The sequence below is a fragment of the Xenopus laevis genome, chromosome 2L, assembly GCF_017654675.1.
Source record: "Xenopus laevis strain J_2021 chromosome 2L, Xenopus_laevis_v10.1, whole genome shotgun sequence".
In the NCBI taxonomy this organism is placed as follows: domain Eukaryota; kingdom Metazoa; phylum Chordata; class Amphibia; order Anura; family Pipidae; genus Xenopus; species Xenopus laevis.
Window position 1 is genome coordinate 34,942,787 of NC_054373.1, and position 26,365 is coordinate 34,969,151.

The 26,365-nt window shown below is 38.4% G+C and overlaps 1 protein-coding gene across 1 annotated transcript in view; it reads left to right on the top strand.

Moving 5' to 3' along the window:
- The window catches only part of smg6.L (SMG6 nonsense mediated mRNA decay factor L homeolog), a 191,930-nt gene that overhangs the window by 19,776 nt on the left and 145,789 nt on the right, over positions 1-26,365 (top strand). The window contains exons 9-10 of the mRNA XM_018246139.2: positions 6,882-6,943; positions 16,465-16,610. Coding sequence (XP_018101628.1) covers positions 6,882-6,943; positions 16,465-16,610 — 208 coding nt within the window. The remainder of the gene's footprint in view (positions 1-6,881; positions 6,944-16,464; positions 16,611-26,365) is intronic.

The window sequence follows — 26,365 nt, forward strand, 5'->3', positions numbered from 1 at the left end:
AAAAGTGCTGCAGAATATGTTGGTACTGTACTATATAAAGTATAACTACAACCAACCACTGGCTGTGATTGGGATGCTGTGTATAGTACTTCAGCAATAGCTGCAATTCTGCACTGTACTTTATACTCCCTTGTAGCCCCTCAGATCTCAGTGGGCTCTGACCAATTTGAGATACAGACCACTAGTGACTGAGAATATCTTCTGATGTTTAGTTCATCATTATGACATCAAATATACTGGTTGTTATTGTATCTGCCCTCTGGGTGGTGCTATGTGTCTTCTTCAAAATTCAATTCGTACTTTCTAAGAAAGCGATGGCAAGAGGTGTCTTGCAACGGTGACCATTTTCCCACAGCTTCTGTTATACAGAATTAAAGAGATAGATATAGATAGATAGATATAGATAGATATAGATAGATATAGATAGATATAGATAGATATAGATAGATATAGATAGATATAGATAGATAGATATAGATAGATATAGATAGATATAGATAGATATAGATAGATATAGATAGATATAGATAGATATAGATAGATATAGATAGATATAGATAGATATAGATAGATATAGATAGATATATAGATATAGATAGATATAGATAGATATAGATAGATATATAGATATATATAGATAGATATATAGATATAGATATAGATATAGATATAGATATAGATATAGATATAGATATATATATATATATATATATATATATATATATATATATATATATATATATATATATATATATATATATAAAGAGTCTAGTTCCACGCTTTGCTGCCCTCAGTTTATTTATTCACAGCCTTCTTGTACTTCATATCTTTTCCCCCACAAACATCGCTCCTTTTCCTTTGTACCACTATATTTTAACTGTTGCCTTTCCTTATGGAGTTTATGTGATATTGGGTAATTTCTGCAGATCTATACCAGGCACTTGTAGAAACCTTATTATTTTTTTTTTGTTCTGCTTTGCTTTGAGAGGAAGTACATAGAGGAGGAAGTGAGGTGCCATGGAGGAAAGCGCATTTGGTTAAACACGAAAACCACTTTCCCAGCGACTCGGCCTGCGACGTGACATACACCATGTGTACCTCTTGGGGTGACTCACCACCATATACCCACTTCCTTCTCAATTTATATGCCATGTCTGGCCCCCCCTTCATATTAACCTAAAAGTGACCTGCAGCAAATGCCTCAGAACTAACCATAGTACAACTGCTGAACTGTCACAGATCTGAATCTCTTAGGTTACTCTAGGTCTCATAAAATACAGTAGTAGACCTCACCATATTGAAAAGCTATATAAATAGGAGAACGAAATAGAAGCATTCATTTATTAGCAGTTGCCATTTAACCTATTCACCCTTTTTATTGCCAGAAGGCACCATGCATTATACCCAAAACAACTGTTGTTTTTTTTTCATAGCGGAACTGTAGTTTAAATTGCATCTGTAGTAAATCTTTCATTGTGGCTGCATGTAGCCATTTTCCTTTGCTTCCTAGCATATGTAAAGAGTGTTGAAAACTGCCCAGGAAGTTTAACTTATTAATGGTGGCCTCTTGCAGGAAGTGTATGGAGCTGGTAATCCAGCAGCCTGTGGGCAGTGCTTTCTGTGGCATTGACTTCTGAATTGTCAGGAGAGAGGTTGGATGTTTTCCTTTATTACCACTAAGAAAGCCCATTTATTCCAAAGTTTTTGCTACAGGTATGGGATCTGCTATCTAGAAACCCATATTCCAGAAAGCTCAGAATTACAGAAAAGCCATCTCCCATAGACTCCATTATAATCAAATAATCACATTTTTAAAAAGAATTGCCTTTTTCTCTGTAATAATAAAACAGTGCTCCCAACTCTGATATGATTAATCCTTATTGGAGGCAAAACCAGCCTATTGGATTGACTTAAGGCAGTGATCCCCAACCAGTAGCTCGTGAGCAACATGTTGCTCTCCAACCCCTTGGATGTTGCTCTCAAGGTCCTCAAAGCAGGTGCTTATTTTTGAATTCCAAGCTTGAAATCAAGTTTTAATTGCATAACAACTAAGTGTAGTGACAACTAGAGCCTATTGTACGCTGCCAGTCCACATAGGGGCTACCAATCACAGCCCTTATTTGACACCCCAAGGGACTTTTTCATGCTTGTGCTTCTCCCCAACTCTTTTTACATTTGAATGTAGCTCATGGGTAAAAAAGGTTGGGGACCCCTGACTTAAGGTATGAAGAAATCCCCAGGGCCCAAGCATTCTGTATAACAGGTCCTATACCTGTATATTGTTTGGTGGCAGCATTGGGTTACTGTGTGACATGCCAAGGTAATAGCAGTGTCCTGTTTCCTGCATCTTGGTGCCCAGGCCTTACAATAATACTCCTTGTTTTTCTTGGTTCCATACCCTGGAGTTCCTGCACTGCTGACTCGCATGTTTTTGCCGGAAGCCTTTGTGCCCTATGTCCGTGTGTTTTGTGCTTTGTTGTTTGTTATAGAAAGCTCTTGATTTAATCAGACACCTTCCCCCCCCCCGACCATCCATTCTGTCTGTCTCTGTGTCTCTGCTGGATGTATCCTGGATTCCCAGGGATCCTTACATCTCAGCTGCCTCTCTCTTCCTCTCGCTCTTCGTGCCGAAGGCTTAGAGCCGCCTCAGCCTTGAGAAAGAGCAGATACAGAAATTTACGTTCCAAATCTCAAGTATTGAATTTTCGTCCTAAGACACAATTTCTTCCTGGGGCCGCTGTGTGCAATCCTTCCCTTATTTGGTGTCTTGTGCGTGCGAGCGGAATTGTGCAGGTGACAGAAGAGCATAGGGCCACAGGCATGGCTGAAGGGCTTGTTAAAGGAAAACTATACCCCTCAAACAATGTAGGTCTCTATAAAAATATATTGCATAACTGCTCATATGTAAAACCCTGCTTCTTGTAAATAAACCATTTTCAAAATAATATACTTTTTTAGTAGTAGAAAACTGCCATTTTAAAAAAATAAGGGCCACCCCTGGGGTCATAGGATTCACAGTGCACACAAACAAACTTGCGTGCTAGGTCCCATGAGCCAATTAACAGTTCTGTCTGTCTTTTGCTTCCATACTTCTTCTAATTCTGGTCAGGTGATCTCTGAGGCAGCACAGAGACCATCACAAAATGGTGGTTCAAGACGAGAGATTTAAAAGGGCAAACTGTACCAGTTTGGTAAGATTCTTTATGCCACTTACTTTGATATAAAGTATCTGTTGCTCAAGTATTCATTTTGGGGGTATAGCTTTCCTTTAAGAACATTCTGCGGCATCTGATAAGTGCGAATCACTTCATAGCGGAAGTTCAAGACCTCGCTATTCCTTTGGAATCGTAACTTTCACTGCATGGTCAACTGCTAACAAACGCACGTGCATTATTTTTTCCAACAATTTCCTCTTTCTGGTACATGCACTAAAATGCAGGGTTTTGACCCACAAAGTTGCCATGCTGCTTTTAGGGGTTGTTCACCTTCCAAACCCTTTTTCTGTTCAGTTGGTTTCAGATAGTTCACCAGAAATAGACTTTTTTTAAATTGATCCCAGTTTTTATTTTTTAAAATGTTTTTTTCCCCCAAAACGCATCTTGTAATAGTGCTGCTCCAGCAGATTTCTGCACTGAAATCCATTTCTGAAAAGAGCAAACATATTTTTTTATATTTAATTTTAAAAATCCTACATGGCGCTACACATATTGTCAGTTTCCCAGCTGCCGCCAGTCATGTGACTGGTAAATTTCAGTCACTCTTTACTGCTGTACTGCACGTTGGAGTGATATCACCCCCCCCCCAGCAGCCTAACAGAACAATGGTAAAGTAACCAGGTAACCGTTCCCTAACACAAGATAACAGCTGCCTGGTAGATATAAGAACAGCACTCAATAGTAAAATCCAGGTCCCACTGCGACACATTCAGTTACATTGAGTAGGAGTAACAATAGCCTGCCAGAAAGCAGTTCCATCCTAAAGTGCTGGCTCTTTCTGAAGCACATGACCAGGCAAAATGACCTGAAAAATGACCAGAGATGGCTGCCTACACACCAATATTACAACTAAAAAAGTTTGGTGGTTCAGGAATGAAGTTCTATATTGTAGAGTGAATTATTTCCAGTGTAATTCAGGAATAAAAACTACATTGTAAAAATCATGACAGAATCCCATAAATGTTCCGGTCTCTGGTGTTTGTCTGGCAGCTCAGTAATTCAGGTGCAGACTCTGAACTGTTACAATTTGCTACATTAGTTTATACATTTCTCAGCAGCATCTTTGGAATGTTAGAACTATTGTATCATTTCTAACAGCTGCGTTTAATGACTAACTAAAATAAGAAATGTATCATTTTAAAATATCCCCCTTCCCAGAGCTGGTTTAGAAAGACAAAAGAAGATAAAAAATTAAACTCTACACTTCAATGTTAGAAAAATGGTCACAAATAGAAATTGATAGAAAATTGAACAACCCCTTTAACGGGTGACAAACCACAAAATGTTTCATTGCTATAAATGTGGATAACTTGGACCAGTTGCAAATTATCTCAGAATATCACTGTCTACATTTTACTAAAAGTTAATTTAGTGGAGAATTATCCCTTTAAGGCAGTGTGAATAAAAAAAACTTGCATAGTGTCCGTGCAGTCCTGTTATGGAAATATGACCTTGCATTGATTTAGAACATAAATTGTCATAGTTATATAGGCAAGGGTCGCATGAGCCCAACTGCATAGCTAATATGTGCAATACAATCTAACTTAATGCTAAAAAATTTAATTTATGATGAAAAAATAAAATATATTTTAACAACTAAACACTGTAGAAGTAGCAGTAAAAGCAGAAGTAGTAGCAGATGAAGTAGTAGTAGCAGATGAAGTAGTAGTAGCAGATGAAGTAGTAGTAGCAGATGAAGTAGTAGTAGCAGATGAAGTAGTAGTAGCAGATGAAGTAGTAGTAGCAGATGAAGTAGTAGTAGCAGATGAAGTAGTAGTAGCAGATGAAGTAGTAGTAGCAAGGATGAAGTAGTAGTCAGATGAAGTAGTAGTAGCAGATGAAGTAGTAGTAGCAGATGAAGTGTAGAGATGAAGTAGTAGTAGCAGATGAAGTAGTAGTAGCAGATGAAGTAGTAGTAGCAGATGAAGTAGTAGTAGCAGATGAAGTAGTAGTAGCAGATGAAGTAGTAGTAGTAGCAGATGAAGTAGAAGTAGTAGCAGAAGAAGTAGAAGTAGTAGTAGCAGAAGAAGTAGTAGTAGCAGAAGAAGTAGTAGTAGCAGAAGAAGTAGTAGTAGCAGAAGAAGAAGTAGCAGCAGAAGTAGCAGCAGAAGTAGCAGCAGAAGTAGCAGCAGAAGTAGCAGCAGAAGTAGCAGCAGAAGTAGCAGCAGAAGATTTCCCCTTTGTGTGTAATTCGTTGAATGGTAGGCTGTCTAGCCTTAATGTGGGTGACTATCGGATCCCTGTCAGTAACTCTGATTGCCTAAATAGTGTCCTCTGAAGACTGCTGCTTCTCATTTGTTCAGTACTTAGCAGAATGATCTGTTGGTAGTGTATAGTAAAACATTACTGTACACACTAAAACCGTGAGATGTTCATATGAGGGGTGCTAAGTATGCTTCTGAGTTATGTTTGGCCGGAGATTTATTTCTTTCCTGTGTTTATATTCCATATATGCATCACACAACACTCTTGTTAATAGAACGCTTTGATTGAGCCAAACTTATGTTCATAATACACCCTGTCGCTGGTGTGAGCTCTATTGGTCTGAATACATTATTAGCCTGAGAAATATCCCATGCCCCTAAATTCTTGGGTGGTTATGAGAATTTCTGCTGTAGTCCTGTTAGTTTGCAGCAGAATCTGCCAGCTTGGAGACCTTAGACACTGATCTAATGTGAATTTGTATTACAACAGTAACTTAACTAAATGACTGTAAAGGGGAACTTTTCCAGAGTCCTGCCGCTAGCATCACGGCAGCGCTGGCACTGCACAATATGTCGCAGCTCTAAAAATAATGTTCATAATAATAATAATCCTTTTTCCTAATCTTTACCTTTTAAACAAAATTTAATATATACAGTATATATATATATATATATATATATATATATATATATATATATATATATATATATATATATTATATCAAAGAAATCGGCACTCATAGGTCTTTTGTGATGAAAAAAATGTTTATTCAACGTTTCGGCTCTTAGACTCGAGCCGTTGAATAAACCCATTTTTTTCATCACAAAAGACCTATGAGTGCCGATTTTTTTGCTCTATTGATATATGTTCCAGCACCTAGGCATTTCCATTGTTTTCTGAGTGCACCTATCCAGTAATTTCTTATCTATCATCTCTCTCTCTCTCTCTCTCTCTCTCTCTCTCTCTCTCTCTCTCTCTCTCTCTCTCTCTCTCTCTCTCTCTCTCTCTCTCTCTCTCTCTCTCTCTCTCTCTCTCTCTCTCTCTCTCTCTCTCTCTCTCTCTCTCTCTCTCTCTCTCTCTCTCTCTCATATTCTTTATAGAAATAATATTATTTAGCTTTAATATATTAAAATTAGATCATGGTGGTTTATCAAAATCAAATTGAAATTTGGATATTTTTCTCTTCTTCGGCAGCTATGAGCTGCACTTTCTCCAGAGGTCCAGCAGAGGGAGCCTCCCTTCCAAAACCGCTACTTGTTCTACTCCTTACAATGGCATGTGCCCATCCCAGCATGTGTGTGTGTGTTAGATTCAGGGCAAATCATTCATTTCCCATCTCTAGCCATTCGCCCCCACATCCCCAGGCCAGGTTATCTCAGCACCAGGGACTCCACTCCTTTCCCAGAATGTGGAGGATTTTATTGTTTCTCTTTTCTCATTTTTTTTTTCTTTCCCATGCAGCTGAACAAACGCTTCCTGCTCAGCTTCCTGCATGCCCAGGGGAAGCTCTTCACCAGGATTGGGTAAGTGTGCTGGATCTGTCTCTTATTTTCCAACATTATACATCTCTTTGGAATGTGACTTGCTCTGCAGCCAGGCTGTGTTTATAGCTGAGGGCGCAGTGGGTGAAGCGCCCTCACTGCTCCCTTCATATCCCTGCTGAGTGATGTTCTTTGTTGGCTATGAGAATATTGATATATCACCTCCTTTGTCCTTTGAGGAGTGTTACCATGACTGGCTATGTCTGCTCTCTGGCCTTCAACATAAAACACATCCTATTAGTGCTGGCACAAGAGCGTGTGAGTGCCAGAAGGGTCTGCTTTCTCCTTCAGTTTTTGGTTGACTTAAATAACATTTTTATGCTTTGCATTATTAGAGACGGCATTCAAATACTGGGACATCAATGTTCTATCTGAGGAAAAATAGATTGCTACGCACTTATTGGGTTATACTCTGGATGCACATGTTCCCCAGTATGAAGAAAAAGCAGTTGTACCCAATTGTATTCAGTCACATAATGGTCAAGGTGCTGAAAGAGACACTGAGAACTAAGAGGAGAACTAAGGCCTAACTAAAGGAGTAGTTAGAAATATTGTACATTATGTTATGTGCTTCTGTACCAGCCCAAGGCAACCACAGCCCTTTAACCGTAAAGATCTGTGTCTCCAAAGATGCCCCAGTAGCTCCCCGTCTTCTTTTCTGCTGATTCACTGCACATGCTCTGTGCTGCTGTCGCTTAGGAACCAATGGAAAATATACAGTACATATAGGATGTATATATAAGGATGATTAGTAATAAATACATGATAGCACATAAACCAGTGCAACTAGCATCAGAATTTAATAATCAGCCTTGTAGCATCAGTTTATATGACAGGAAAACCTCATTTTCTGCTTGATAATTTGCACCGATCCCTAAGATCAGCTTCTCAACAGCTGCTCAGAGCCCACTGAGCATGTGAGTGTCGCAAACTTTCTCCAAGATGGTGACCCCCCTGTGACAAGTTTGAAGTCCTGGATCATTCCTGCGATTGAGAAGCTGAAACTTTTGGCTGGTGCAATAAGTTCAGTATGTAAAACATGGCGTTTTTAGCCATATTCATTTTTAGGGTTTAATTCTCCTTTAAGCCCCCAATCCCTAGATGGGGACGGAATAAAGCTACTTGTAGAATGCACTTGTATACTCTCCTGTAATCAGATAACAGTGCAAGTGCATTTGCCCCAAACCAAGTATGATGGTGAATGAGCAAAGCACCTCGTATGATCCACAGTTTTCCACTTACATAGTTACACAGTTAAATTGGGTTGAAAAAAGACAAAGTCCATCAAGTTCAACCCCTCCAAATGAAAACCCAGCATGCATACACACACCCCTCCCTACTTTTAATTTAATTCTATATACCCATACCTATACTAACTATAGAGTTTAGTATCACAATAGCCTTTGATATTATGTCTGCCCAAAAAATCATCCAAGCCACTATTAAAGGCATTAACTGAATCAGCATCACAACATCACCCGGCAGTGCATTCCACAACCTCACTGTCCTGACTGTGAAGAACTCCCTACGTTGCTTCAAATGAAAGTTCTTTTCTTCTAGTCTAAAGGGGTGGCCTCTGGTACAGTGATCCACTTTATGGGTAAAAGGTCCCCTGCTATTTGTCTATAATGTCCTCTAATGTACTTGTAAAGTGTAATCATGTCCCCTCGCAAGCGCCTTTTTTCCAGAGAAACAACCCCAACCATGACAGTCTCCCCTCATAATTTAAGTCTTCCATCGCTCTAACCAATTTAGTTGCACTTAGTCTCTGCACTCTCTCCAGCTCATTTATATCCCTCTTAAGGACTGGAGTCCAAAACTGCACTGCATACTCCAGATGAGGCCTCACCAGGGACCTATAAAGAGGCATAATTATGTTTTCATCCCTTGAGTTAATGCCCTTTATTCAAGACAGAACTTTATTTGCTTTAGTAGCCACAGAATGACACTGTCCAGAATTAGACAATGTGTTATCTACAAAAACCTCTAGATCCTTCTCAGTTAAGGAAACTCCCAACACACTGCCATTTAGTGTATAACTTGCATTTATATTATTTTTACCAAAGTTCAGAACCTTGCATTTATCAACATTGAACCTCATTTTCCAGTTTGCTGCCCAGTTCTCCAACTTAGACAAATCACTCTGCAAAGTGGCAGCATCCTGCATGGAACCTATAGTTCTGCACAATTTAGTATCATCTGCAAAAATAGAAACAGTACTTTCAATGCCCACCTCCAGGTCATTAATAAACAAGTTGACATACAAGTAGAGTCCTGGGACGTGACATTACATTGAAACATTTCATTCCAATGAGCACTGCATTCTTGCCTATGGTGACTTTAGTCCCAAGTCCCAATATCTGCTAATAGAAGAGATTTTACAGTAGGTCTTTTTTGCTGCCCTCGTAATGTGTATATTATGGGGCAGGATGAAAGTGAAAATTCAAACCTTGTCAAACCTGTCAAATTCAAGTAGGAAATTATCCAAACTCAATTCAAGTTTTTTTTAGAAAAATTCTAATTCAATTTTTAGGATTTATCATACTCTGGCAATTTTAAGATTTTGAATTGGACTATTCTCCGCCTAAAACCTGCTGAATACCTGTATAAGTCAATGGGAGAGGTCCAGTGACCAATTTGGAGATATTCGTAGCCTTCCTGACATTCAAGTTTTTTTCGGAGAAAGAACTTGAATCGAGTTTGGTTGACTTTAAGTCAAATTCGATTTGTTTTCGGGTTGATAAAATATGTCAAATAAGAGTTTGGCATAATCGATTATTTTTTTTAATATAAATTTCCCCCTATCGAATTTTGAGTAAAATCTAATTCATGTGAGTTAAAAAAAAAACAAAAAATTAAAAAACTCGCATGAATTCGAAATTCAGATCTTGATAAATGTACCTCCCCTAGTGTGGAACAAAACACTGAGAAATACGCCTGCATACACTAATGTGGGAATCGTTCTCACTTGTTGCTGTGCCATTAGTTCCCACACTAGTCCTTACAGAGGTATTTTCAACTGTTTTGCCGAATCCTCCACTTGATATTACCTTATAATGAGGTACTCCTCATACCTAGATTTCCTGGAAAAGCCTTCTATACAAAACCATCTTCAGCATTGGCATTAAAGATTTATATGGGAATTAACACACAGACAGAACTGAATTAAACAGGGAACCTCCAATGAGGTCTTTGTCTTGGGCCCACTATTGCCTTTATGCAGCCCTGAAAACCCCCCAGTTTGATCAATATCAAACTGTTCGAGAACATACTGAAATAGATATGAGTAGGTTTACATTGGTGTCTGACTCTCTTATAACCTTGAGTTGTACCAAAGCTTTCTACTCTCAAGTTGTCCAATAGAATTTGTCATCACTATGAGCATGTCTTGTACTCTTGTTTCTTGAGCTCTTGTTAGTTGCTTACGCTCCTGTTAGTTGTTTGTGCTCTTGTTAGGCGCTTACGCTCTTGTTAGTTGCTTGTGCTCTTGTTAGGCTCTTATTTGCTTACTCTCTTGTAAGGCTCTCTTGTTATTTGCTTGCCCTCTTGTTAGGCTGTTATTTGCTTGCGCTCTTGTTAGGCTCTTATTTGCTTGCACTCTTGTTATGCTCTCTTGTTAGTTGCTTGCTCTTTTGTTAGTTGCTTGCACTCTTGTTAGTTGCTTGCGCTCTTGTTAGGCTCTTATTTGCTTGCGCTCTTGTTAGGCTCTTATTTGCTTGCGCTCTTGTTAGGCTCTTATTTGCTTGCACTCTTGTTAGGCTCTTATTTGCTTGCACTCTTGTTAGTTGCTTGCGCTCTTGTTAGTTGCTTGCGCTCTTTTTAGGCTCTTAGATGCTTGCACTCTTGTTAGGCTCTTAGATGCTTGCGCTCTTGTTTGTTGCTTGCGCTCTTGTTAGGCTCTTGTACTCGTGTTAGGCTCTTGTATTCTTGTTAGGCTCTTGTTAATTGCTTGTACAGTCTGCTGCCTCAAGCAATAATGACTTCAAGTATAGGTGGTTAATTGCACATTTGGATTATTCATGTGCCAGCAAGCCAGTTTACTAAGTCAGGTGTAACCCGTAAAGAATTAGTCCAAAAGATATATATTGACATGTTGTCATTGGGTTTAGTAATCAGGAGCTTGTGGTCTGCAGTCAGTCAGTTGTAGTGATCATCCTCAAAAAAAACTCCAAACCTGGGAATGATTTCCGTAGTGAAACACAACTGTCCCTTGAGAATGCTGAGTTATATGTAGCCCATGGGCTTTCAGATGGACTTCTGGTAGATGTCTGGTAGCCAACGTTTTAATGAGTAAGATTGCAGCTAACACTAGTTCTCTCTAAGCAAACTTTTGCGCACACAACACTAGTTCTCTCTAAGCAAACATTTGCGCACACAACCACTCACACACGACTTCCTGTGATATTTCAGCACTGAATACTTCTATGCAAATACAATTCCTGAAGTAACAAAGACAGAACTGTGAAAAGTAATTTCCTATTTTCCCATTGCCTGCAATGGTAGCTTCAAATATACCCTATGCGGGGCTCGGCATGTTTCACTGCTTTAATGCCATATTTTGACTGCTCACAGGCGAAATTCAGTGGAAAGCTGTCCACAATTATTATTTCAGCGCTAGTGCTCCCTCATATGCCGCAGTGGATTATACATTATACTGATTAAAAGCAAGCGTGTTCCTGCTCAGCCTGTTTCTTGCATCCCTGTCTGTTTGTTCCACAATAAATAAGTAGGGTTCTAACTTACAATAGAACCAGCCATAGGAAGCCATTGTACATTTTGTGGGTTTTTCTTATTTCCTGATGATCAACAAACATTGTCATTAAAAAATTGAGGAGGTTAAAAAACAAAATAGTTCAACAATAGAGAATCTTGTTTTTTTTTTTTGTATTAAAGGTGTTTATTGTGTGCCCACCATAAAGATACTACTGCTTGTGGGTATTCTCCAATGGTCATCAGGGGGTTTGGGATTTTATTTGAGCTCTCCTTCAACAGAGAACCTCAATTTTACATCCCCTCCATTTAAACCGTTTGTGTGGTCCCGCCAGTATATGATGCATTTGTCTGATTTTACATTTTCCTGGATTTTAGAACATTATTTTTCCCTGATCCGTTGAAAAACGTAAAATAAGGTGCAACATTTTGTTGCATTTAGTCGTACCCTATGGAATTCTGAATCTACTGGTTTGTGGACCGTGTTTAAAATAAATAAATAAATAAAAATAGTTGTTGACCGTCTCTCATACTAGAAGTGTTGTTGCATTCCATTTCCTAATGAATATTTGCTAACATGGAAATTCTTGAAAAATCTCTCACCTTTTCTCTATTGTAGTGAGAGCCCACATTAATTGTACAGGTATGGGACCTGTTATCCAGAATGCTCGGGACCTGTGGTTTACCGATAACGTGTCTTTCCGTAATTTGGTTCTTCATACCTTAAGTCTACTAGAAAATTGTTTAAACCGTAAATAAAGCCAATAGGCTGGTTTTACTTCCAATAAGGATTCATTATATCTTAGGTTGGACCAAGTACGAGGAAATGTTTTATTATTGCAGAGAAAAGGGGAATCATTTTGAAATATTTGGATAATGGAGTCTATGGGAGATGACCTTTCTGTGATTTGGAGCTTTCTGGATAATGTGTTATGGATAACGATCCCATACCTGTATAAACAAGAAACTGACCAACCAGGACAAACAGTTTGCTGCTCCTGTCGAAGAGTATTTGTGCTGCAAATATATATATATATATATATATATATATACTAATAGCCTCGTTAAACAGTAAATGTAAATTTATATTGAAGTATCTATATTAACGGGGTTGTTCACCTTCAAACAACCATTTGTTTTCAGATAGATCACCAGAAATAACTACGTTTTCCAATTATTTTCGATGTGTTATCGTTTTTCTTGAAGTGTAAGTCAAATTTTTTCACCTTCTAAAGCAACTCTGGGAGGTGGGGTCACCGACCCTGTAAACTGTTCTAAAGTGATGATACATTTTGTTGATACATTTCTTATCTTTGTCCCTGCTGAGCAGAATCTCTGGGTTTCATTACAGGCAGCTTTTAGAATTGATACATAGATGCTGCAAAATTGTAATAGTTCAGAGTCTGCACCTGAATTACTGAGCTGTCAGACTGAAACAACAGAGACAGGAACATTCAACTTTAAACTTAGATTTTGGAAAAACAGTAAAAATAAATAAATAATGGAAACTAACTGAAAAAAAGTCTTTATTTCTGGGGAACAATTTGAAAACAACTGAACTGAAGGTGAACAACCCCTTTCTGTGAAAAAAATGAATAGATAGATTTTAGACATGTTGTGAGTTTTCTCTTCAACAATGAGTGCAACAAAAGGAGCACGTCTTTGTCACCTGTAGTATGGCCACAAATTCTGTAGTGTAACTGCCATCCAGAGACCAGATCAGATTAAACAGTGACTCAAGGCTCCTATGAGATTGATTGCGCAGATAACTCATTGTATGTGTCCCTCAATCTGATATGGATCTTTGCTGATATGGGCTGTAGTCATGGGCCAGTTGTTGTGATAAAGGGTTTTACTTCCCTTTTCTTTTTCTGCCCATTTTTGATATCCCAAGCTGTGATTAGCTAAAGCATGTGAAAATGTAGAGCCCCGTGCAGAAAGGCAAGCCTTTACAGAGCTGCTTTGTGGGTTACCAGACTCAAGTCTTTAAATTCCCTCATATCTTTCTCCTATCACAGATATTAGTCCTTGTAGTAAGGAACATTGCTGACACTGCTGTGGCTTTTATATCTGGCACTGCACAGGCAACTGGCTCCTCTCTCTCCTTTCTATAGAAACCTCTCTGCAGCTTATAAATAGAAGTACAGGCACCTCCATTTCTTCATCTCAATGGATAGCAGTGGTTAGTAAGTTCAGCTTACGCCATGAGCTTGACCAGAACCTTTTACTGTAATTGTAGTTCTCAGTGTATTCTCCATAACCTGACAAGCAACAGGCTGACACCACATCCTTCCTTCCTGATATCCTAACTATACTTGTGTACAATATCTATTTGTTTTCCATCTACCGCAAACACCTCAGCCCATAGCAGATCCTATTTACGGCTAATAGGCTAATTTATATAAATATACATTTTGTAAATTGCATGCCAAATTTTATTTAAACATAAATATCAACAACAGTCCGTGGTTCTACTCTTGTTTCAACTCACGGCGGCCTAGTTTTATTAGTACAGTATGGGATTTCCAGAAACCCATTATCCAGAAAGCTCTGATTTATGGGAAGACCATCTCCCCAAAAAATCCATTTTAAATGAGAAGGAAAGGTTAAAACTAAGTAAACTTTATCAAAAAGATCTATATAAATACACCAGTAAACCCTCAAAATATTGCTGCTCTGAGTCCTCAAAAGAAACACTGCATTTCTTTCCTTCTATTGTGTACACATGGGCTTCTGTGTCAGACTTCCTAACTTCAGCTTAAACCTCCTTGAGCATACTCAGTTTGCTCCTCTGTTCCCCCTCCCTTTACTTTCAGTCCAGAGCAGGGAGAGATTCTGGCAGGAAGTGATGTCTCACCGCTAATATGGCAGCTGCTATCCTAAACAAACAGAGAAAGCTTATAGAGCTGTTTACTTGGTATGGTAAAGCATTCTACAGAATAAATATTGCGTTCTATCTTGCACTATTGTGGCTAATCTATTGGCAATGAACTGCCTCTGTAGCTTTCCTTCATCTTTAAAGGGCTTGTTCACCTTTGAATTAACTTTTAGCGTGATGTAGAGAGTGATATTCTGAGGCTATCTGCAGTTGCTTTTAATTTTTTTATTATTTGTAGTTTTTGAGTTTAGTTTTTTTATTCAGCAGCTCTCTAGTTTGCAATTTCAGCAATCTGTTTGCTAGGATTCAAATTACCCTAGCAACCATGTGTTGATTTAAATAAGGGACTGCAATTAAAAAAAACCTGGAACTGGAAAGGGCCTGAATAGAAAGATGAGTAATAAAAAATAGCAATAACCTTACATTTGTAGCCTTACAGATCATTTGTTTTTATAGAGAAAATATAAAAAAAAATAGATAATGAATACCGATTGAAAAGTTGCTTAGAATTAGCCATTGTACAACATAATAAAAGTTAACTTAAAGGAGAAGAAAAGGTTAAAACTAAGTAAGAATTATCAGAAAGGTCCTCCTAAATATACCAATAAAACTCTCAAAGTAATGCTGCTCTGAGTCCCCTGTTCTTTCCTTCTATTGTGTACACATGGGCTTCTGTATCAGACTTCCTGCCTTCATCTTAAACTTCTTTGCATGCTCAGTTTGATTCTCTTCCCTCCCTCCCTTCTCTGCTGTAATCTGAGCCCAGAGCTATAAGAGAGCAGGGAGAGACTCGGGCAGGAAGTGATGTCACACCAAGCTAATACTGCAGCTGCTATCCTAAACAAACAGAGAGCTTATAGAGCTTTTTACTCAGGTATGGTAAAACATTCTACAGAATAAATATAGCATTCTAGCCTGCACTATTGCAGCTTATCTATTGGCAGTAAAATGCCTCCGTAGCTTTCCTTCTCCTTTAAAGGTGAACCATCCTTTAAGCAACTAAATACCATTTTTAACACAGATTTTCTTTTTCCCTCTGATGATAAAACAGTCCAAACTAATCCGTGACAAAACAATTCTACTGGATTTATTCAAAAGCGTAAATGATTTAATAGACTTACAGCATGTGATACAAATTGTGGAAAGATCACTTATCAGTAAAACCTGAGGTCTCAATCATTCCACTCTCTACACCTATAGCTAGACAAACACACTATTTCCCCCTATATATGGATTGCCAGTTCATTTAATCCAGTGCTATTTTCATGAATGGCCTCTTCTCAATATCAATGGTTGTAGAGGATCCGCCCAGGGCCTTGAATAATGAGCAGTTTTAGTGTATGCAAAACCAGTCATATTCCTTATTTTCGATGGTATCCTAAAAAGTTTTTGCTGTTGAGCCACATAACATCTATGTGCGTTACTTGGCAAACAGAGTGGATCAGGAGAGTTCTAATTTTTGATTATTTTCTATCCAATATCTCAATATATTAATTAAAGCAGACAGTGGTGATGAATACATGCGATGCGACTATTTATATGTTCTAATTATTATGTGCAATTTTCTGCCAACTTGTTTGTTCTCCATATCTTCTTTATTAATATCTGTATTATCCTCTGATATAATATGTGCAGCTTAGCAACTTCGAACCACATTGGGGTAGGAAACCATACCCTAAATAAAAATAATAAATAATTATCAGTGGCTGAAAATGAATTAGAGATTGCCCCCCCCCCCCAAATGTAATAAATCGTACTATTTATGTGGCTATATGTGGAAATGGGAAATAAAACTCATGTTGGGGCAAGTACTGCCTATAGCACTGGGAAAACTGAAAGCTGTGGACCTCCATGTTTTACTCCTGTTTGCCTTTCAGCTCTGACTTGTTTCTTTTTTCTTTTTAATTTGTAAAAGGATGGAAACGTTTCCCCTGGTGGTAAACAAGGTACTGAAGGAGTTCCAGGCGTTGCTGCAGCACAGTCCATCCCCGATCGGCAGCACCCGCATGCTACAGCTCATGGCTATTAATATGTTTGCTGTCTACAACTCCCACAGTAAAGGTATAATGTGCTTGAGCCTCTCTCTGGCGGCTGATAACTTCATTTGTTAATGTCTGATAAAAAGCACCTAGACTTGCACGCAAAAGTACTAACCAGTCTCACTGTAGTGCTATTGGTGCAGCAATATAACTGCATTAAAGTTATAAATGCTTTGCACTCATTTATTGTTGCAGACCTACATTTGCCTAATGCCTGATATGTATCTTTGGCATATGTATATATAATTTTTTTTTTTTTATTGCGGATGCACCAAATTCTTTTGGAAATACGTAATGCCCCCCAAAATTGAATATTGAACCAAAAGCAGAAACCATATTTGCATATTAAAATCTGCAAAATATTTGCACCAGAACAATTTAGCAAAACTCTACAGTCCCCTTGCTGTTGTAAGAATGATTTTTCTGTGTGTCTCTGCATACCATTTCACATTGCAAGGTTTGACTTTTTTTTTTTTTTAACTTTGTTTTAAGCACATGACTTTCTGCAGTTCAGGTATGAGATCTCATATCCAAACCTGGGGTTTTCTGGATAACGGGTCCTTCCGTGAATCTTCAGAAAATCATGTAAATATTAAACCCAAAAGGCTGGTTTTGATTCCAATAAGGATTAATTACATATTAGTTTGGATCAAGTACAAGGAACTGTTTTGTTATTACAGAGAAAAAGGAAATCCTTTTTAAAAATTTTGAATATTTGGATACAATTGAGTAATTTGGAGCTTTCTGGATAACAGATCCCATACCTGTATTTACTAGTGTTCTACCTCAAATCACTATGAAGACCAAAATTCTGTGAATCACTTTTATCTCTTCGAACACTGGCTGTAGAAGCCATGAAAATAGACTGTAATGCTGAGAGATTTAGTATTGCTGAATAACAAGCGTGTAATCCTCAGCACACGCTACAGCATATGTGCAGATGATAATGTTACTCCAGCAGCCGTTCCTACTAGTTAGTGCTGCTACCAATTGCCATTCCTGTGGAATCCAGATCACTGTAATTCGGCCTGTAACAGTTGAATTGATACAGTACATTTTCTGTGCGCGTGTGCTAAATTCCTCCCTGGCTTACTTTCTTTAATAAGCTGATTTTTAGGACCCAGATATTATATCCGTCATTCACATTCCCAGCCATTCAGCTGTTGTGAATACAACTCCCAGGATCTGCAGACCACGATGCTCAGAAGCTGTAGTCATCAACAGCTGATCGCCGTTTAATAGTCATTGACATATCAATAATGTAGGAGAATCAATGGCCGTTAATGCATAGGTTGAGAATGTATAGGTGTAAAACATAACACAAATAGGGAAACGTTGGTGTCTACTCCATGATCGTGTGTGTGTTTATTTATAATACACAAGAGCCATGGATTTCCTGTAAATTACATCCTTATAAATGGTGCTTAGTGATGTCATCGGTTATAATCGGAGCTTAGTGATGTAATTTCTGTCACATTTTCTGTCTTTGTGCTTTTATATGGAACTCCTTGGTAACTTATAATATCCTTATATTTTACAATAGGGGGTACTTCAATCACTATATAAACCACCATTAAACATTTTAGGTGGAAAAGATAAGCTTAATGGACAAAACTTTCAAAACATCAGGCTTCCCTTGCACACACCTATTTTCAAGGGGAACATTATAGATGTTTGGATAAAACACTACACAAACTTAAAACCAAACAAAGTTAATGTTAATAGCCTTCCTGACATTTCAGTTTTTTTTGGAGAAAAAGTTTGATTCGAGTTTAGTCGAATTCAATTCAAATGTAATATTCTTTCGAGTTTTAGATATTCAAGTTTTTTCTTAAATAAGATACTAATCGAATTTGAGGTCATTCGAGTTCGTTTGAATTAAAAAAAAAACTCTTAACAGAATAGATGCCCATCTTATACTTTCCTTGTAGTGAGGGGAAATTAATAAAGTGAGACTTTGCCAAATAACAAAGGCTCAAGCACCCAGCATTACAGTTAGTGGACTCTCTGATGCAACTCATTAGATGAAACGCTGATGTTGGCCTGCAGCTCGTTAAATAAAACGAGTTGCAGGCCCACAAATCGAAAACGCTCTTGATCCTTTCAATTATTTGCTCTTTTGGGCAGGGCCCTCTTAAGCATTTGTAGTGGTTATTGGTTTCTTCTCTATGTTCAATGTATAAACCCATTTATTTTACAGGTATGGGACCTGTTATCAAGAATGCTTTCCTCTTGGGGTCTTTCCATAATTAGTATCTCTTTACATAAAGTCTGCTAAAAAAATCATTTAAACAGTATTTAAACCCAATAGGGTAGTTTTGCCTCCAATAAGGATTAGTTATATCTTAGTTGGCATCAAATACAAGGTATTATCCTCTTATTACAGGGAAAAAGCATTATTTGATTAAAATGGAGTGTTGGTGATGGCCTTCCTGTAATTAAAAGCTTTCTGGATAATGGATCCCATACCTGAACAGCTCTGCAAAATATACCAGTATTCTATAAACACATGTTGTTAAAGGGATACTGTCATGGGAAACCATTGTTTTTCGAAAACGCACCAGTTAATAGTGCTGCTCCAGCAGAATTCTGCACTGCAATCCATTTCTCAAAAGAACAAACAGATTATATTTATATTTATAATTGAAATCTGGCATGGGACTAGACATATTGTCAGTTTCCCAGCTGCCCCAGTCATGTGACTTGTGCCTGCACTTTAGGATGGAACTACATTCTGGCAGGCTGTAATTTCTCATACTAATGTAACTGAATCGGTCTCAGTGGCTTTTACTATTGAGTGCTGTTCTTAGATCTTTCAGGGAGCTGTTATCTTGTGGTACGGAGCTGCTATCTCGTTACCTTCCCATTGCTCTTTTGTTAGGCTGCTTGGGGGGGGGCCATGGATATTCATGTCCAAGGCTTTCTAAAAGCACAGGTTTTATTTGTATGATCTCACGAGAACAGGTAGATATTGTATCTGTTGTGCTTTATTCTGCTGTGTTGCAGTGGGTTAAATCTGAATTATGAACAAATAGCTTTCATTATCAGGCCATGGTCCTGCTGCCCTGCAGAAGAGGGGGAGACAACCGTAATTGTGGCAAGCCAGCTTAGGAAAGTAAAGAGGGCAATCTAATAAAGTTTGCAACAGGCCTTGTACCCTTTTTTAGTGGTCTTTGCTATGGGTTTCTCAATCTTCTCAACCTAGCATCTTTTATAAGACTGCGTCAAAAATAAATCCAATCAGAGTTAGGGAGACCTTCAAGAAGTAGGGGGAAACAAACAAAAATATACATGCAACACTCACCTCTTTTCTTTAATTGCCTAGTGAAACCATAAAGTTAAAGTGATTCTTAAAATGTTCTTGTTGTACATACACCGCACACCCAATTACTAGAGTTTAAACCAAAAGGTATATTTAACGTATGGAAAATTCTGCCGTCTACTTGGCAGGCAGGTTTGGAAACGTTCTCCACCATTCACATTAGTGGACTTTTTTTCCTTAGTTCTTAGTGCAGATTTCAGTGATGTGTATCTGTTGCGTGGTATGTTGCTCAATCTATAGGCTAGCTGTTGTTTGTCCTTACAACCAACCCACGTGTTCGGAGTAATTCTTTGTAAGAATAAATATTGGTCTTTAGCATTTAATAGCACATGATATGGAAGATAGGTTGTAGTTCATAGGGCAGGTAAGAGCCAAAGCTGTTTGCTGCCGTCATAGGTGTGAAAGGAAATATATGATGAGTTTAAGCATTCCATATTTAGAGGCACAGTCATCAAAGGTCGAATTCCAAACTCATGCAAGTTTTTAAAAACTCCCCTAAACTTTCAAAAGTCAACCAATCAAAATTTATTAATAAAATCACATTTTTTAAACTCTGATGAATTGAATCGACCTGAAAACTCAAATCGAATTAGAATTTTTTTTCGGAAATCAAGAAGGCTGCAAATTACTCCAAATTGATCCCTGAACCTCTCCCATTGACTTAGGCAGCAATTCGGCAGGTTTTAGGTGGCGAATAGTCAAATTTGAGTTCTTAACGGGCCAGAGTATGATGAATCTAATTCTAATTTTTTTAAAAAAAAAACTCAAATCAATTTGAATAACTCCCTAGTCGAATTTGACAGTTTTGTCTAAAAAAAAAAGTTGAAAATTAAAAATGTTTTAAACCTGCCCCTTAAAGTCACAGTGCTGTCAATAGGCTGCTGTGATCTACTAACCACTATCACAGGATTTACATTTCAGTACCCCTGGCATGGGAATATTTAACACTATGGGGCACATTTACTTTGCTTGAGTGAAGGAATAGAATAAAAAAAACATTGAATTTCGAATTTTTTTTTTTTTTGGCTACTTCGACCAGCGAATTGGCTACTTCGACTACGACTTCAAATCGAACGATTTAAACTAAAAATCGTTCGAATATTCGACCATTTGATAGTCGAAGTACTGTCTCTTTAAAAAAAAACTTTGATCCCCCTACTTCGCCACCTAAAACCTACCGAGGTGCAATGTTAGCCTATGAGGAAGGTCCCCATAGGCTTTCCTATGTTTTTTTGGTCGTAGAAAAATCGTTAGATCAATGGATTAAAATCGTTCGATTCGAAGGATTTAATCGAACGATTAAATCCTTCGAATCAAACGATTTTTCATTTGATCGAACTAATTGCGGTAAAATTTACTAATTGTGGTAAAATTTACATTCGGCAGTTAATTAACCCTCGATATTCGACCAAATGTAAATCTGCCCCTATGTATTGGGGAGAGCAGCTGAAATTATTCATGGATACACTGGTGGTACTCTTGTCGACTTGTAGGCAAAGCTACAAGGGAAAAACATGCACAGAGATTTTTTTTTTTTTTTTAACCTTTTTTAGAAGTAGTCATTTATTGGAAGAAGGGAAGTGTATTGGTAATATCCCTCATTCTCGGGTTTCTGTTAAACAGCACCTGTGCATCATTGAATTAGCTTGGGGCATTTAGCATTGATTTGGACGCTAGGACTATTTCCAAGGTCAATGCATTATATATAACTTAATGAGTAGAGTTCTCATCTGCAGGTTTCTCACGAGGGATTTTTTTTTTTTTTTTTAAATCCTTTTTTTAAACTGTGTGAAGGAGATGCAAAGTGAAAAAAGGCTACGGTGTGCAAAACCAACACTTCTTAAAATAACACCGTGCTCTTCTTCAAGGCAGCAGGCCTCAGGACAGATGTGACTTTGCTCTGACCATTGCCTTGTTTTAATAGTGTTTTTTATTCGGTGACGGATTCCTATAGCTATATATGTATATGGAATAAAGAACAGCAAAACCAGAATCTAGACTCGCGGCTACATTTATACTTCGCTCTGCAACCGCATTAAAACACATTAGCTGCATTGGTTAACAACACGGCTGCTAAAAAGTCACCGCCATCACGATATACGAATTTAAAAATACTCTGCTGACCATATGTCTCTCTTGTCTGCACTTCAACTACATCAGATGAGAATACCTTTCTTGTCTACATTCTATTGACATATGTGCTATTTTTGTCATATGTAAACTGTGACTAGCACGAGTCTTGTATCGCTATTGCCTGTCTTTGTTTCTGTATACAGGTATGGGATCCATTATCTGGCAACCTGTTATCCAGAATGCTTCGAATTTACGGAAAGGCAGTCTCCCATGGACTCCATTTGATTCAAATAATCCAGATCTTTAAAAATGATTTCCTGAAGCAAAATCAGCCTATTGGGTTTAATGTTTAAATTATTTTCTAGTAGATTTAAGGTATGAAGACCCAAATTACAGAAAGATCCATTATACGAAAGCACCAGCATTCTGGATATCAGGTCCCATACCTGTACACACATTATACAGAAGTCTGACGACGGAATCTGAAATTCTCTTTGGAGCAGATAGGATTAGAGCTCCTGGAGGGGTGGAAGCCATTAGCTTTTCTCCCTGGTAAGTGCATTAAGTGGCTGCCTTACAGTATATTTAGGGGTTCCGTTTGCTTCAGAACTGGGATTCCTACTGAGATCAGGCATCTAATCCAGTGTCGGGGCAAAACCACCTGTAATAAGCCACTGTGAAGTATCAGTCAGCCATCCTCAAGCTACAGCCCAGCTCTTTGCTTTAGGCTAGTTTAGGAAGCCTCATGAGAATTTATATTTATCATCGTCTTTATATACATAAAGTTGGCAACGTCTGTATCCCCATTACAGGGCCCCTGAACGCAAGATTTCATCCGGCCTTTACCCCTGTGCCCCCCTTCCATCCTTTCCACCTTCAGCCTCTTCTCCCCCCTGTTTCCCAGATGTGTTGCGCCTTTAAAAAATGGAGAAGGTGGAAGTGATGCTGTAAGAAACATGTGTATAGTAGAGTCAGACGTGGTGCAGCTGCTGCTGAGTCCTGGCAGGCTGTGAGCTGCTGTCTGCTGGGGTTTACTTCTGTCTGCATTGAAACATGTCTTAAAAAAGAGGGGGTAGGATTGGGAATGGAGGGGGTGGCATTGGGCCAGCACCACTTACCCTGCCCTCTCCTCCTAACCCCCCCCTCCTTCCCTTTGGGGCCAGACATGGAATTAATCTCCTCTTTTTACTCTGGGTACTTCACATCGCTGGCAGCACACGGCAGGATGTGGGATCTCTCTCTCTCTCTCTGCGCCTTGGCTGACTTTTTTACCTCTCGAAGAATTTGGAAGGCCGTGAGATTCCCCCCTCTCCCTCCTGCCCTCCAACCCACCCCCCTCCCTTCTCATCCCCGCCTCAGCGCAGTGAAGTTTTTTCAGCCTGCTGATCTCCCTGCTGTGGCTTTGCCCTAATAGATTTCAGATGTTGACACTGTTGACTTCAGTACCAAACTATTTTACATGTGATCTGCTGTATTTCCTGAGGAAATCTGCAAGATATTTATTAAGAACTAATAAAATAAACCTCTCCCTGAGATTTGAGGTAGTATTCAATTCTCTGCGCTCTTCTGGTTTCCCCTCTCTCCCAGGCTCTTGTAGCCCCTCTCTTGTTAGCAGCCAAACACAATTGCACTCTAACAAATTGGCCCTACAGCTCTGTCACTTCTGCTAATGATACCCTGTCTGTCTGTCTGTCAATCTATCGCTATTCTGCTAATGATTATCTATCTATCTATCTCTATGTATGTATCTCTATATCTATCCGATATCTATGTATCTATCTTATCTACTGTATCTATTTAATCTCTATCTATCTATGTATGTATCTATGTATGTATGTATGTATCTATGTATGTATCTATCTATCTATGTATCTATCTATCTATGTATCTATCGCTATGTGCCTACCTTTCTATCTAATATCTCTCTCTCTCTCTCTCTCTCTCTCTCTCTGTACCTATCCATCTCTAGCTATGTACCTATCCATCTCTAGCTATCTATCATCTATCTCTTTCTATCTATCTCTCAAATAGAAGGCCATCTTCCATAGACTCCATTTTAATCAAATAATTCACATTTAAAAAAAATGATTTCCTATTTCTTTGTAATAATAAAACCGAACCTTGCCCATGATCCCTCTATCTTGTTGGAGGCAAAACCATCCTGTTGGGTTTTTAATGTTTAAATGCTGATTTTGTGGAGCAGCCCTCCAGTTTTATTTTTTCAGCAACTGGCTACTAGGGCCTTATTTACCATAGAAAACAGACAGTGGTTTGTAGGAGAGTCTGAAATATGAATAAGAGTGGTCCTGTATAGGTAGATAAATAATAAAGGGTAACAATTAGATTGTACCTTTTCAGAATAATAGTTTTTTGGCTCTAAGGTCAATGAACCCCATTTGAATGTTGCAAACAGGCAGAACCATCCTTTTGGGTTTCTGTTTCCCATGAGGTTGTGAACTGAATTTTAAACTTTTATAAGTCATAAAATTAGGTCATGTAGTCATAAAGCTAGTCCCACCCTGTATATATAATAATTAAAGCAGCAATTAACTAGTATTTCTGTGTATGTGTGTGTGTTTTTGGTTTTTTTTGGCACTCAACATTTTTTTCTCCCATTGCAGTCTATGGGCAGCGAAACTCTGCAAAAAAATTTGCTCATCCCTATTAGGAACCAGTCAATTTGACGCGCGCTTTGCATAGTAGTCTTTCTTGTGTATTGCATCTTTTATCCATGCAACCTCCCTGTATCCTTCCCTCAATCTAAATAAGTTCACACCCCCTTGACTGCCTTTATTATACCAACCTCCTGCAATCTGAGGTCTGTGCTGAACACTGAATAGAAAGATAAATGCTGCCATACCATGTGATTTACCTTGTTCTAAGTTTCAGATCAGTGTAGTACATATTGAATCATTAATACAGTGGCTATGTCCTATCCAGCTGCTGGAATGCAATTGGAAAAGTACATATTATTGGCTCCTGATGAGTAGACTTAAAACCAGTGTACTACTTTGACAAATATATAAGTGACACGGAATTGTACTGTATGTGGCTCCCTATCTTCTTTATGGGAGTTGTACTGTATGTGGATCCCTATCTTCTTTATGGGGGTATGTAGTAAATGGCAGTGCTGGGGTTAGCGGATCATGTCAGCATTAAATATAGACCTTCTAGATATATCTATATCATGGCCATTCTGTTGTCTCATTAAACACATTTTACTTCAACCTTTACCTGTTATAGGTTATATTTTATAGCATTACGGTAAATACCCATACGTTCTATAAAACATACATTATTTGCTCCTACAGGAAATGCGTTCAGTTGCCTGCTGTTAAGAACTGACATTTCATTTGTATCGATCATTTAAAATATAGAAAGTGTGCCCTTGCACTTGGGTACAATGACTGTTGGTGTCACATGTGCAATGGGGGTCCAGCTAAATATATGGAATAGCTTTTACAGGACTTCTCTGTGATAAACGTGACTCCAAAATGTTCACGCACTGCAGTCTTCAGCATTAAGTTTGCTCAATTCGTGCGAGTTTAACCCTTTTGTGTGTGTGTGTATACAGGTATGGAATCCTTTATCCAGAAACCCGTTATCCAGAAAGCTCCGAATTACGGAAAGGCCATCTCCCATAGACTCCATTATAATCAAATAATCCACATTTTTTGAAAATGATTTTCTTTTTCTCGTAATAATAAACACACACGGGACCTGTTATCCAGAATGCTCGGGACCTGGGGGTTTCCGGATAACAGATCTTTCCGTAATTTGGGTCTTCATGACTTAAGTCTACTAGAAATTCATTTAAACATTAAATAAACCCAATAGGCTGGTTTTGCTTCCAATAAGCATTAATGATATCTTAGTTTGGATCAAGTACAAGCTACTGTTTTATTATTACGGAAAAAAAGGAAATAATTTTTAAAAATTTGGATTATTTGGATAAAATGGAGTCTATGGGAGACAGTCATTCCGTAATTCGGAGCTTTCTGGATATCGGGTTTCCGGATAAGGGATCCTATACCTGTGTGTGTGTGTGTGTGTGTGTGTGTGTGTATATATATATATATATATGAGAGAGAGAAGCTGTTCCCACTTACTTATTAATTTGGGTCAATACAGATATACAGATCAATGCCCCATTTTACCATAAATGTACGTGGGTCAGTTCTGAAATTATCAAAAGCACCTGACATTGCAGATGGGTTGAGGTAGTCTTTTACCAGGGCGATTGCTGCTTCTTGTGCAGTGCCAGCCAGACTGTGCCCTACTCAAATAACTTGGCACTGGAAAAAAGATTCACTTAATGAGCTCTAGAAATAAAAGCTTAGTAATTGGAGTTGGCAGGAAAGCCTAATTCCTCTGACTGGTGT